This window comes from Perognathus longimembris, chromosome 8, assembly GCF_023159225.1.
Source record: "Perognathus longimembris pacificus isolate PPM17 chromosome 8, ASM2315922v1, whole genome shotgun sequence".
NCBI classification, from domain to species: Eukaryota; Metazoa; Chordata; class Mammalia; order Rodentia; family Heteromyidae; genus Perognathus; species Perognathus longimembris.
Genome location: NC_063168.1, coordinates 11644082 through 11658837, shown reverse-complemented (window position 1 = coordinate 11658837; position 14756 = coordinate 11644082). Strand labels below are relative to the sequence as shown.

The window sequence follows — 14756 nt, the reverse complement described above, 5'->3', positions numbered from 1 at the left end:
TAAAGTTTGTTTGCAATAGTAGGTTGTTAGCTACAATTTCCCTCTCATCATCACTATCATCACAAGCACTATTCTAATCATGTTCCCACAAACCTTTTCACTTTTCTCTCATTTGCAGCAGAGTTGTTGCAGAAAGAGCCCTCCCAGAGATAAAAGTGAGAAGAGAAAGATTCACTGTTTATTGGTACCTGTAGATTAACACTTGAAGAGAGGGAGACTTGAAAATTACTTGTGCAGAGCTGCAGGCAGGTGAGAGCATTAGCATGCAAACCAGGATTTTAAGAGAAGATGGACCACAAGATTGCACAGCCTAGAGTGGAAGATGAATTCTGGCATCTGAGGTACTACTAGGGAATCCCTTATTTCTAATAACAGTTTTTCTTTCCCCTCAGGAGCATACTCCAAAGCTTTGAAAGGCTGTAGATTAGACCTGGATCCCTCTAGGGGAGAGGAGGGGGGAGTAAATTTAGGGATAGAGGAGCCTGTATGCCAGTGAACTTCAGGGCCCTGGCTGTGTCTGAGCAGCTCTGTCAGCAGGTGGAGGCAACAGGAGGAACAGCTGGGGCAGCCCAGACTCTCATTTCTGCTGCCCTGGGAGGTTTATGTTATGACTTGTATCACTGTGGGAGGTAAACTAGTACTCTGTTGACAGTAATAAGTGGCAGCATCTTCAGGCTGCAGGCTGCTGATGGTGAGAGTGAACTCTCTCCCATATCCACTGCCACTGAATCTCGATGGAACCCCAGGTTTCAAATCAGATGCATAACTGATCAGGAGCTTAGGAGTTTTCCCTGGTTTCTGCTGGTACCAGTGTAATTTGTTATAATTGTGCTCACTGGCCTGGCAAGTGATAGAGACTGTGTCTCCTGAAGGTGCAGACAGTGAAGATGGAGACTGGGTCATCTGGATATCACATCTGGCTCCTGGCATAGAAACACAAAAGACAAGCTCCATAATATTAATCATGATGCAAAAAGACTTCCCTGCAGGGTTAGGCAGCACTGATGGCACTGGGCTGAACAGATTTCCAGTGCTGTCCTTCCTTACCTTGGAGGCAGAGAAGCAGGAGCCCTAGAAGCTGAGCAAGCGCACTCATGTCCATGCTGAGTGCTGATTGAGACTGACTCCTGCCCAGGGTGTGAGCAGCTATTAGAAGTGCTCAGGTAGTGGGCTGTGCTCTTGGCACATGCAAATCAGTAGGGTCTGAACACAGCTGCAGGACTGGGAACAGGGACAGAACAGGCTCATCTCAGTAACTCTGCACTTAGCCAGTGAGCCAGGAAGTCCCCTGTCAGACCACAGCAGCATACATTTTCTTTGGAGAGTCATTAAGGACCACAGCATGAACTCAGTGCTGTCTTGAGAGTAAGGTGATCTTTTACTATCTTCAGGGATCAGGACAGTCTTCTTTGTCTTAGTTGTGAATCTATGTTAATGACTCTTGGAGGGGAGATATTAAGGAAGTCATGTTCACTGGGACCTACGCAAGAGAACATGAATATCTCAAAATGTTAACACCCATCAAAGATTTCATTCAAGTGATCTGAATCTAATCAGAAATAAAACCTGCAGACACTCTCATCTCCAAGGAAACATTGATATTTAATACACACAGTGAAGATATAACATAAGTTCTTCCTCAGGAATGATCTAATATACACTTCATTCCCTTCTTATAGACTTTTCATGCAAGTACACCCTCAATAAGGGTAGGACTTGTACATACAAATGTGGAGGACACACTCCAGTCCTTCAGAGATGGACTCCATGGTCACAGAGGAAGCAGGAATAGAGGCAAGGCTAGGTTTCCAGTCTCAGCATGACACGCAGAGTGGTTTGCCACAAAAGTCAGCATGCTGGCTGCACCTCCCATGTGTCCTGGTCACTCCAGAGTTCTCATTCAAGCCTATGGGATTCCTTGTTGATAATAGCATACTATCAATCTCCTCTATTTCTAAGGTAGACAGCTCATTTACATATCCCGGGGTTTGTTTGCAGTCTACTTGATTTTCTGTGACACTGTTTCTGACAGGATTTCAGAGATTGAGTCTCTAATTCTTAACAGTGGATGTCTTCGTTTACTTGAGAAGCTGAGTCTGCTTCATTCATCAGTAGGAATAGTTCTGTGGGAAACCAAAAATAATGCTTCCTCTCAGTAGTTCAGACAACTGTTTGAAGAAAAAAAAGACTAACAATCCACAATAAATTTATAAAAACTCATTAGTCATAAGACAGTTAAGGGCTGGATACTGTGATTCATGAGAGATCACCAATAATGTGGTTTTAGAAAATGCTCCTGAAATACTGTAGTGCCTAATGAAGATTGAAGCCATAGTCTCCTGCTGTAGAGTTGTCAGTGCTGCCTCATTCTCCCATGCCAGAATCTACCAGAAACCTTTGCCATCACTGAGCAGGTCAAAAGTGTCTTCAGGAAGCTGGGGACATAGCCTAGTGGCAAGAGTGCCTGCCTCGGATACACGAGGCCCTAGGTTCGATTCCCCAGCACCACATATACAGAAAACGGCCAGAAGCGGCACTGTGGCTCAAGTGGCAGAGTGCTAGCCTTGAGCGGGAAGAAGCCAGGGACAGTGCTCAGGCCCTGAGTCCAAGGCCCAGGACTGGCCCAAAAAAAAAAAAAAAAGTGTCTTCAGTTGTATTTGTAGATTTATTCTTTGATCAAATTTTAAAAAGCTGAGGGGTTTTTATCCTCACATAGGTGAGTTTCCATTTTTCTGCTGAAGTTCATTTGCAATTTCATTCCATTTTTATCTCTTTACATTTGCAAAGTTTTTGAATTACTATGTGGCCAATAACAATATTGCATGTGTACCTGAGGAAAAATGTATTCTACTTTTGACATTCCATACATGTTTGTTAAGTGTATATATCAGAGTGAAGAAAAACATGTCATTTTCTTATCAGCTTCTATTTGCTGTACTCATTGCTGGAAGTCAAGTAGTGAGATATCAATTAGTCTTGTATCATAGTCTATTTCTCCCTTCAGTTCTTATATTTTAGACCTTTGTTGTTTGGTTCATATATGCTCCTGGTTATTACATTTTTTTATTTTTATTTTTTTGTCCAGTCCTAGGCCGTGAACTCAGGGCCTGAGCACTGTCCCTGGCTTCTTTTTTGCTCAAGGCTAGCACTCTGCCACTTGAGCCACAGCGCCACCTCTGGCCATTTTCTGTATATGTGGTGCTGAGGAATCGAACCCAGGGCCTCATGTATACGAGGCAAGCACTCTTGCCACTAGGCCATACTCCCAGCCCTGGTTATTACATTTGCATGAGCAATTATCTCTTTAATGTTTATAATCAATTAATCTTACTGAATTGAGATTTTGATAATCACGTAATTTCTATCTTTATTTTATTTTATTTATTTATTTTTTTTTTTTTTTTTGGCCAGTCCTGGGCCTTGGACTCAGGGCCTGAGCACTGTCCCTGGCTTCTTCCTGCTCAAGGCTAGCACTCTGCCACTTGAGCCACAGCGCTGCTTCTGGCCGTTTTCTGTATATGTGGTGCTGGGGAATCGAACCTAAGGCCTCGTGTATCCGAGGCAGGCACTCTTGCCACTAGGCTATATCCCCAGCCCTCTATCTTTATTTTAACAGATGTTTACTCAGGCATATTTTGTCTGAAAACAGTGTGCCTTCTGTTCTCTGTACTAATTGGGAAAACTGTCGTATATTCTCTTTTCACAGAAAAAAAAAGCTCATTCTTAGGTATGGAGCAAAATTCTCTTAGAACACTGTAGACATGCTCAGGCTTTAAGTCTATTACATTAAATGTATAACTCTGTTGGCAATATTAATCTATTTACATTTAAAGGAACTATATAGAGAGTGTCAAAAGAGCAGACAGGACTATAGGCTCAAACGACATGCCAGGAGAAAAGCCATGCCCTGGGAAAAGTATTTGTTTAGGAGAGCCTGTCTCTGTTTGAATCATGAAAGCATTTGCCTGTGGGAAGGATGGCTTGATCTACTGTAGTCTGTCATACAGAACATCTCTATGACAGCTGGCTGCAAGATGGAGTTACTTAGGACAAGATCAGAGTAATCATTTCTATATGCCAGCAGAAGAAACCACAGTGGGGGATGAATCTGTAGGGGATATAAAGCAATTCTCATTCCCAATCATTCTAGTTCAAGATTAAATTCTTATAGGCAACCTTAAATTCAGAAAGGATATTAGTCACAAGTCACTTAAGATTGAGCTAAGAACATACATTTGAAATATTAATCACGTGGTTTTAGAGAATGTTTCTGATGAATTCTAGGGCATAATGTCAGAGAGGGATAAAAGATGAGGTCTCCTATTCTAGCGCTGTCAGGGCAGCATCTCCTCTCCTGTCTCAACCTCCCAGAGCCGACTCAGATAGGCATAGCTGCTGTGTCCCTTGTCACATGAAAGCACCTGAGGCCTCCAGGCATGTAGATGAATAGCTGCAGATGTTGTGCTCTGAGGTGTAACACTGCGAGTGATCACCTCATCTCCTAGATCCATACCTGCAACACTGGTGTGAAATGATGAGGAGATCCACCTCCTTGAGTTCTACTTGCACCGCTCATTTTCTCTTTTCAAATAGGGAAGAACTAGAGCTCACGTGCTCTCTTTTCCTTCCTTTGCTTTAAAGTGTTTTAGTAGGTCCTTACTCATATAGGAAACCTGCCAAACATTGAATTATTAATTTGCTGTTGCCACGAACCTTTCCCCAAAAGGTTTTCGTGGAATTGTTACAATGGAAAAAAAGAAATTTTAGTTTTTCTCATTATGGGATATATAAGGATGGAAAATGTAAAATTCACGATTATTTTCTCAAGCAAAAGCAGAATCATTTTGCTTTAGTGTAGCGCTTTCTCATTACTTCTATGAGAGCATAATTAGTATATGGTCATTGATCAATAAACTTCTACAACATTTTTTTGTGGTTTTGTAATAAAATGTGATCTTACTCTGAACTCAGATTGTTTTGCAACTTATATGTTGAGACTGAGTATCATTCTGATTCCAGGTTGGCCTTGAACTCCTGATGGTTCTGGCTTCACCCCCCAGTTCAGGTTTGACAGGTTTTACAGGTGTCCATCTCCTAGCTTCTGACACTATAGTTCATGGGTCTATTTAGAGTGCATTGAATGACTCCTGAGTTACTGCAATATGGAAAGTGTTCAGTATCCAGTATGGTAAAATATGCCTTGGCCAACATCACATTTTTGGATTTTTAAAAATTTATTTTCAGTGTATGTGGGGGCATTTTATTTCCATCTTAAAATAGATATGGTCCTTAAGATTTGGAAAAAAAAAACCCTCAATTTCAACTGAGTAGTGGCAAAATTTTATTAATTCATGTAGATCTGTGGTAGACTACAAGTCTAACATGCATGAGTACCAGAATTAGATCACCAGCTCCAACATCCCCCCTCACCTCTCTCTTTCTCTCTCTCTGTCTCTCACACACACACACTCACACACATACAGATGTCACAAACTTACACAGTCACGCATAAAAGGTAGTAAGGGAGAAGGGAAGGTAGTAAGTGGAGGGAAAAGAAGGGAAATGATTGAGGTTTATATTAGAGTGTTTTACATTAGATTAACATAGGATGTTTATTTAGTATTACATTTTTTAATGTGTTGAATAAAGCTTATCCATTTTAACTGTGGATAAACTGTAAGTAGTTAAAATTTAGTGTTCATTTTCACATCCCTCTTGGCTTCTCCCTTAGAACTGTGTTCCCCTGTGTGTGTGCCCTTGGCCTATAAAGGAATGCATGGGAAGTAAAAAAGAACATAATAGTAGAGGAAAACAGTAGTTTCTTCATATTACCAAGTAATATAACTTAAAACTAAATACAGATCACTAATGCTAAATCACTAGTGATAAATCAAACTGCACCAGTATTGTGGCCACAAATTCAGCCTCAATTGGTACACTTACACTGGATAAACAAAATTGAGTAATTGAGGGTGAGGTTTCCAGTCAGCTCTCCAAACATCAAGCCTCACTGGTCCATTCCTCTATAGGTTCTACCATCGTTAAGACCCTGCACCTCCAATGAGACAAGTGAAGTCCAGGCATCTCTCGGCTTCTTACCAACCTGGACACATGAATTCCTTGACACTTTCCTCCAACACTGATGTGGGGAATGTGCCTTGCTTGGTCCACACTGAATGGACCAGTTTACAACTGGGCAGCCCAAGCAGATAGTTTCCTATTCCAGACTGTAGCACTGGGACGGTAGTTGATTCCAGTGAGCAGACACTATTGTGTTATCATGCTCAGAAATAATTCTGCCAATAGTCAGTTAAAATTTGTTTCTAGCTTGCTGCCACTGAATCTGTCTGGGACCCCGAGAACAGGTTGAAATCCATATATGATGAACCAAAGGAACTGGTCTGGATTCCACAAGAGTGAATTCAAATGTGCATTTCTATAACTGTGTCGTAAGCACTGACTGCACCTGTAAGAGGTGGAGGCCATGCATAGCAGGCAAGGGAGCAGACTCTAGGTTCTCCCACCATCCCCACAGATTCAACAATAATGAGAGGGGAATTCATGGTTCTGCACAAACACTGAGGCATATTAATAATTATTCATCGGTTGCTTATTTACTAACAGATTATTATGGTTGGGTATTATTTTCATTTCATACAACAGAACATGTAATTTTTAAAGGAGTTGAAATTTTCCAAGACAAATGAAAACTCTAGAAGTTACCTTCTTTATCCCAGCTTTTGATTGACAGGTTTCACAGAAGTACAAGTTAATGCTGCTTTTGGAATTTTCCTCAGTCCAGCATTTGGAATTCACAAATGCTCATCCTGGAAGACAAGACCTCATCTCCCATCCCTGACAAAGGACGCATGAGCGAGGAGCATCCGGTCTTCACTTGGGCAGAAGGAACCGGGTATTTTAGTCCAGGTCCTTCAGACTGATAGGTTCTCTTGTTGACAGTATAAAAAGCTGTATCTTCAATCAACTTGTTTGTAGCCTACAGGTGAAACCAGCCACAAACCCATGTCACAATCCTGGCATAAACCCCCAGGATAAAATAATGGAACATCCTCTCACTGATTTTAAAATGAATGATTTCTTTAAAAGAAATCACTCTATTTTCTGTTATGATGTTTAAATCCTCACTGATACCACAATTCTTTTTTTTTTTTTTTTTTTTGGCCAGTCCTGGGCCTTGGACTCAGGGCCTAAGCACTGTCCCTGGCTTCTTCCCGCTCAAGGCTAGCACTCTGCCACTTGAGCCACAGCGCCGCTTCTGGCCGTTTTCTGTATATGTGGTGCTGGGGAATCGAACCTAGGGCCTTGTGTATCCGAGGCAGGCACTCTTGCCACTAGGCTATATCCCCAGCCCCTGATACCACAATTCTGAATCTATAGGACAACTAATGTGTGCCATTTTTTGAACCAGGAGAGGAAATATAAATTGTGTCCTCTTGGACTTGAAAAGATGGAGAAATAGAATGTAGGGGAAAATGTCTCCTCTCTTGCTACCAAAACCTTGCAGAAACTTTGTAAGCCGGGAGGCCTGTGAGAAGCTCCATCAGCAGGTGAAAGCATCCAAAGAAGCAGAGGGGCAGCCCAGCCTCTCACTTCTGCTTCCCTGGGAGGTTTTTGTTATGACTTGTATCACTGTGGGAGGATCACTCCAACCTTGTTGACAGTAATAAGTGGCAACATCTTCAGGCTGTAGGCTGCTGATGGTGAGAGTGAACTCTGTCCCAGATCCACTGCCACTGAACCTGGATGGAACTCCAGACACCAAACTATCTGCAGCATAGATCAGGAGTTTAGGGGCTTTCCCTGGTTGCTGCTGGTACCAGGCTAAACCATAAATAACATTTTCACTGGCCCTGCAGGTGATGGTCGCTGTGCCTCCTAGAGACACAGACAGTGATGAAGGAGACTGAGTCATCTGGATGTCACACCTGGCTCCTGTGTGGAAACATGAAAACACACACACACACACACACACACACACACACACACACACACACAAAATTAATCAAAGCATCGTGGATCATGTTGAGCTGTGTTAATGACCAGCACTGCCCTTCCTTACCTGGGAGCCAAAGAAGCAGGAGCCCCAGGAGTTGAGCAGGGGCCCTCATGTCCATGCTGGGTACTGAAGGGGACTGACTGTTCCACATGGTCTGAGCATCCTATTATGAAGTCCTGAGGGCTGTGGGCTGTGCTCTGGGCCCATGCAAATCACCACGGGCTATACAGAGCTAGAAACAGCTGCAGGCTCCTGAATGTCAGTCACTCAGCCAGAGTTCTGTTTCTCCAGGTGTTCATGACCATGCCACAGAAGAAGACATTTGTCTATAGAGAATGTGTTTCCCCTGTAGGCCAAAGAGAGACCACATTGACTGTTCTGTTAAATGTGTTTCTATTTTTCTGTGTCAGGAAATTCTTTTCTTTCAAAGTTTTTAATCTAAGATAATCTATTGCAGAGTCACATGTTTAGAAACCACAAGGAATTAAGCAGCTACTGACACTTGCTACATGTGGATAATATTGAAGGCAAACAGATTTCTCCTTTTATCTGACTCCATAAAATCCTTTATGTGGTATATCATCATTATTCGCATCCACTGATAGAATTTGTTGTAAAGAGACAGATAAAGACATACATGCCAATATGCACACATAGGGATGCTATATGACCAAGTGAGGCATGAGGGATAATTGTGTAGTCTGTCACCACACCATCATGCAAATAAATATACAGAAATATATACACTTGTGGATGGGGATATGGCGTAGTGGTAGTGTGCTGCCGCGTATACATGATTCCTCAGCACCACATATATAGAAAAAGCCAGAAGTGGCGCTGTGGCTCAAGTGGCAGAGTGCTAGCCTTGAGCAAAAAGTAGCCAGCGACAGTGCTCAGGTCCTGAGTTCAAGTCCCAGGACTGACACAACAACAACAACAAATATATATATATATATATATATGTATATATACACACAACACACACATATAATATATATATATATATATACATGCTAAAAATAAAAAGAAGGAAATGTGAAAATACAACACATAATAAGATGGCAGTACTCTAACTTTTCAAGTAAATAGGAAAATCCAGAAGAGATGGATACATTTGTAGGTGTGTTTGAATTAACACCTATACCCCTCATAGTTCTAGCAGAAGTTCATAATAGCCCAAAATATGTACAATGATGCTAATTGAAAGGATCTTCCATGATTTGGAAGCAAGAATTGTTATTGTTTTATTTCTCTTTTTTATAACATACTGTTTGCAGTTAGTTCTTTTATCACTCATTTTTTTTCTCCTCTGATTTATTCCCTATGGTCACGGTTTGCAATTTCAGTGCCCCACATCTTCTATTTGTTTATTTGATTTGGCGAAAGGAAGGGGAATCACAGAAACAGTGGCAAAAGGGTGAGAGAATGCAACAGTCGTATTCACTAGACACTATGTTGGTATTGAACTTTACAACTTGGGGAGAAGGGAATCAGAGGGAGGGAAAGCGTGAGAAAATGAGTGAGGGAATAACAATGTTTGACAAGATATGTACTCATTACCTTACATATGTAATTATAATTCCTCTGTCCATTACCTTGACAATAAAATTACACTAAAAAAACAAATACAATGGGAAGTGAACACATTTTAGGAAGTATTACACTCATTCCCAGATTTCACAGAAACCCAGCCAAAAAGAGAATTATAGAACAATCTAGTTGATAAAAAATAGACACAAAAATTCTCAATAAAATGTTTGCAAATCAAATTCACTATGACATTAAAAGGTCACATTGTTCATTCTCTCCACTCTACCATTTCTTCCTTAGAATACAGGAATAGTTTCGCTATAGTTCTCTCCTTTTTACTTGTGTTATACTAAACCAAGAAAGGCAAGGAAGAAGGAAAGAAGGAAGAAGGAAGGAAGTAAAGAGAGGGAACGGAAAGGGAGGAAGAAGTAAAATTCTCCCTATCAGCAGATAAAATGATCCTGAAGATTGCATCAGAACTGCCTTCATTTGAGGAACAGTTTTGTCAAATAGGATGATATAAAAATCAACATTCAAAAATCAGTAATGTTTTTCCAAATACCAACAATAAATTTTTGAATAATCTGAGAAAAATCAGGAAGACATTTGCATTAAAAAACAGCCAAAAGTGCCTAGACATAAACTTAATTAAGATGTAAAAAACCTCTCCAATGAAATCTATGAAACATTAAGAAAGAAATGGAAGAAAGCGAACTCAAAGTTCAAACACGGTGTTTGTTTTCATGAGTATAATCTAGACTTTAAAGACATAGACGTGGACAAATTAATAAAAGAATCCTTTTTCATAGATGTAAAGGATAACATTTTTCCAGCCGAAAGTGTGATACTATTGTGACTCCATATATGCTTAAAATGACAAAACTGAAGAGATCAGCAAAGCATTCCATGTTTTGTAGCTTACAGAATGGTGATATTATTTACTGAAATGCACAGTAACACAATCTTTTTAACTTTTTAACTCCTTTTAAAATATTTTAATTATCTTCAAGCAGTTGCCGGTTCAGAAAACAGTTTATGAATGGAATGCCTATTGATCAATCTCACTCCTTTGAGAATTCTCATCCATCCCTTCTCTATCCAACCCTTCTCATACTCTTCTTAATTGCGTAGAATCTATATAGGCTTCTTATTTGTTGAAAAACATAATGTTTTTTTGAATTTTTATAATGATTATTTTTACTATGAATAGCAAATATATAATCTGGAAATCTTTTGTTTTTCTTTTAAAAAATTGTATTGTCCAGGTGATGTACATAGGGGTTACAGTTACATACCTAAGGTAATCAGTACATTTTTTGTCGAACATTGTTACTCCTTCCCTCATTTTCTCCTCCTTTCCCTCCTCCCACCCCCAAGTTGTAAAGTTCATTTCCAACATATTGTTTTGTGAGTATCACTATTGCTAAGAAGAGGCACAAAGAATGGAGGGACATAAGGTGAGCAAAAGCAGCAGTGGTACTCATGTTGAGAAATCATGTTGAAAATGAACTATGAATCCTTTGGGTGGAGGCAGGAGGGAAAAAATGGAAGAGAATAAGGGAAGAGACAACATTGTCCAAAAAAGAAATGTTTTATGACACAGTAACCTCTCTGTACATCACCTTTATAAAAGCAATAACAATTTCAAAAGAAAAAGTCAAAGAGAGAACTTTTCTGTCTGTAAGCTCAAGAAAGACTGTGGATGCATTATAAGATCAGTGAGTATAGGAAGCAAGGACATAATGGAATTTATAAAATTTCAAACCTTTGTACTTCGAAGATGATGAGAAGAAAATAAAAAGACAAGCCACTGACTAGGAGGTAGCAGGTAAGAATTATTTATCTGATAAATATGTATAAATATTAAATATTAAACTATTGCAACAGATCCAGAAAATATTATGAAAGGTATTTCAAATGAAGTCCTTAACAGCTGGGATCCTCATAGCCATCATATGCGAACCAGGAGGTGGCAGGGGCGTGACCATCACACCTGGACCTTGTGGAGGCAGAGGCTGGGGGAGCACGGCCTGAAGCTGCAGCCTCAGAGCTGAGGAGGGCAGACACAGCAACTGTTATGGGGTTCTTCTTGTCCCACCAAATCAATCACACTGCATTTAAATGACAAAGAGTTAATTAAGTAACACTAACTGAGTGTGAGAGCAGTGGATGCACAGATAGTGTGAACTAATGTTGTTTTCAGAAGTTAACTCAATATTTCTTATGTGACATAGACCTTGGTGCTTTGAACAAATACCTGGGAATTCACATGAAATTTAATCAGTAGTTTAAGGAGGTTAAATGAGGAAGACATCAATAATAGTGTATGCCACATTAGAAGAGGAACCCTTCACCTATGGGACTGAGAGAGAGAGAGAGAGAGAGGGGAGACAGAGAGAGACAGAGAGACAGAGAGAGAGAGAAAGAGAGGAGAGAGAGCTTGAAAGATTTTATTTGTTATTGGTTATTATAATCATATTGGAAAAAAAACAAGAAGAAATCCATAAAATACAAATTTTGGGAATGAAATCAGGTCCTATCATTTGTTTTGACCATGGTATCAGACTATGGTAAGTGTATGGAAGATTGGAGCAGGATCAAGAATTGTCTTTATTAATATGATTTAGAATATTAACTAGATCCATGTTGGTCTTTAATTTTCTTCTTGGAGGTGGAATTCACATGTGAAGTACAAGGGACATTGCTGCATGAACTGAGCTCTGCTTTGGAGAGTGATCATTGACTCAGTCAGAGAATGTGGGAAAAGCTGCTTTAGTCTCTGCCACATCAAATTTGCCAAGAACAGCATGGGAGGAGGTGGGCAGTAGAAATGACAGAACAGGAAAGAAGTGAATTTACAGTACAATATCTGCTGTAGGTTGATCTAGCCAGGGGACAGTTATCAAGTGAATCACCAGGGCAGGCCTAGTTTCCCTATTGAACATCTTCAGGAACAGCTGAGGCAGTCTCACTGAGAGCAGTGGATAGATTTTTGCAGCACAGTGCATTCTTGTGTAAGGTAAGTATCATCAAGCTGACAGAAATAATAACAAAGCAATTTATGTTTACAATGCATCTTGATCTCTGTCATCCCTTCAACGTCTTCACTCCCCTTCAACCCACTCCTTCCCTTATTTTTCCTCAATGTTGTGTATACACAATGCATTCATGCCTGCCTTCTAGTCCCTCCCCCATCATTCTTCTACCCAACATCAGTAGCACACTGGAGACACTATGATCATTTACTTTTTCTTTTCTGGTGAACTACATGGACTTGCACAATGAGGAGCCTCAGTCAGAATTATAAATCACAAGCACTCCTCTCTGTACCCTGGTAAGATGCCTGGACAGCAGTGAGAACTGGGAATCGCCTCCATGCTGGCTCTTACTAGTCTTCTACAGGATGCTATGATTGTGAATAAAATTTTTTAGACACTTCCATAAGTTACATAAAGGTATTCCATTTGTTTACATACATCCCAGATTGCATTTCTCCTCTGAATGTTATCTCAGCAACTTCATAGTGTCTCCAACTTCATCTTTTAGTTTCAGAGACGGATTTGAGAGCACCATGGTGAAGCAGCTTACAGCTTTGGAGGCAGATGCACACTGCACACTGGTAGATGCCACAGCCTCCTGTAGTCCTGGCCTCTGAAAGGCTCATTACATGGAAATAACAAGTGCTTCGTGTGATAGAAGTAGAGAAAAGACATGCTAATGTATTAATGATGCCCTCATGCCATGATTTTTCAAATAAAGTCACAGAAATTGACCGTGTAGGGCTATGAATGCTGTGCCTATTGAGCAGGGGTACAACCTCAGACCTTGGAGACCTATGAACATCATTAAAGGGTTTCACCAGACTGTTCTGTGTTGAGTAGTTCCAGAGGCCCAGGACACAGATGGCTAGAGACCATGGTGCAGAGTCCAGTACAATATCTGCTGCAGGTTGATCTAGCCAGGGGACAGTTATCAAATTCTGCTAATGGCTTGATGGTCAGGCAGGATTTGGGGAAAATATAGAACAGAAGCTAGAAAATGCACAACTCCGATTCTAGCTTCTCAACAGAAAGCATACCATATGCTATAGGTATGGGCCAAGCCCATGTACTTGATGGAGATATTACAATTTTCATTACAAAGGGAATAAAATCACAGCAGACACTTGATTCATAATTACTAGTTGGTCACATTTTTACTTAAGACACAAAGAATATTTTCAATAAATATCTCATGGTTTATCTTGAGTCTCCTGGACTTTGTTCTTCCATGATTATTCTCTTGGTTTTTGTAGACTGTGTGTTGTCACATAATCTTCTATACCCACAGTCATTCTCACACTGAACATTGTCTTATTCTTCTAGGCAGACTCAGATAATCTGTTCAGCTGCTTCCTTAGATCAGCAACCCCTGAGGGCTGTTCAACCAGCCAGAAGGGAGGTTTTTGTTTGGGGCTGTATCACTGTGGGAGGATCATGTGTAGCTTGATAACAGTAATAAACCCCAACATCCTCAGCCTCCACCCTGCTGATGGTCAGTGTGAAATCCGTGCCTGACCCACTGCCACGGAACCTGTCTGGCACCCCAGGTACTCGGTTGGAAACCTCATAGATCAGGGGTTGTGGAGATTGTCCTGGCTTCTGCAGGTACCATGCCAGAAAGGTATCCCAATTGCTATGCAGGAGGCTCTGACTAGACCTGCAGGAGATGGAGGCCGGCTCTCCCAGGGTGACAGGCAAGGAGAATGGAGACTGGGTCAGCACAACATCACCACTGGATCCTGAAATTATAAAAACACAGAAGTGCGAGGTTATGTACAAGCATAGAGGCATAGATTTAGTGCATATTTTGATACATATTGCCTTTTATTCATGAAATAGGTTTGAACCAGAATCTAAAATACTATTTAAAAAAGACATTTTTAAAGCATAAAGTTGTCTCTAGGATCACTGATGATATTCTCACCTAGCAGACTCTTCAGCCAAAGAAAGGGTGTTCTAGCTCTTTTTGGAAAGTGCCTCATTCTCTCAGACCCAAACTTCACTTGCCCAATCATAGATAACAAGATCTGCACATCTAATGCATGAATAGGGCACAAATGGGCCCTGAGAGCTTACCTATCTGCCCCACTTTCATTCCTTATCTCCCTATGCCCTTACCAGGGATCCAGAGCATTAACAGGCACAGGAGCTGAGAGTAGGACTTCATT

General features: G+C 40.7%; 2 gene segments (V, D, J or C); both read right to left on the bottom strand.

Annotated features, from left to right (window-relative positions):
- Positions 1 to 600: 600 nt before the first annotated feature.
- LOC125355926 lies at positions 601 to 1102 on the bottom strand. The segment is given in 2 exon segments: positions 601 to 923; positions 1048 to 1102. Coding segments are annotated over 2 exon segments (378 nt in total).
- Positions 1103 to 1394: 292 nt separating this feature from the next.
- Positions 1395 to 8168, bottom strand: LOC125355925. The segment is given in 3 exon segments: positions 1395 to 1480; positions 7672 to 7896; positions 8081 to 8168. Coding segments are annotated over 3 exon segments (399 nt in total).
- Positions 8169 to 14756: the final 6588 nt, after the last annotated feature.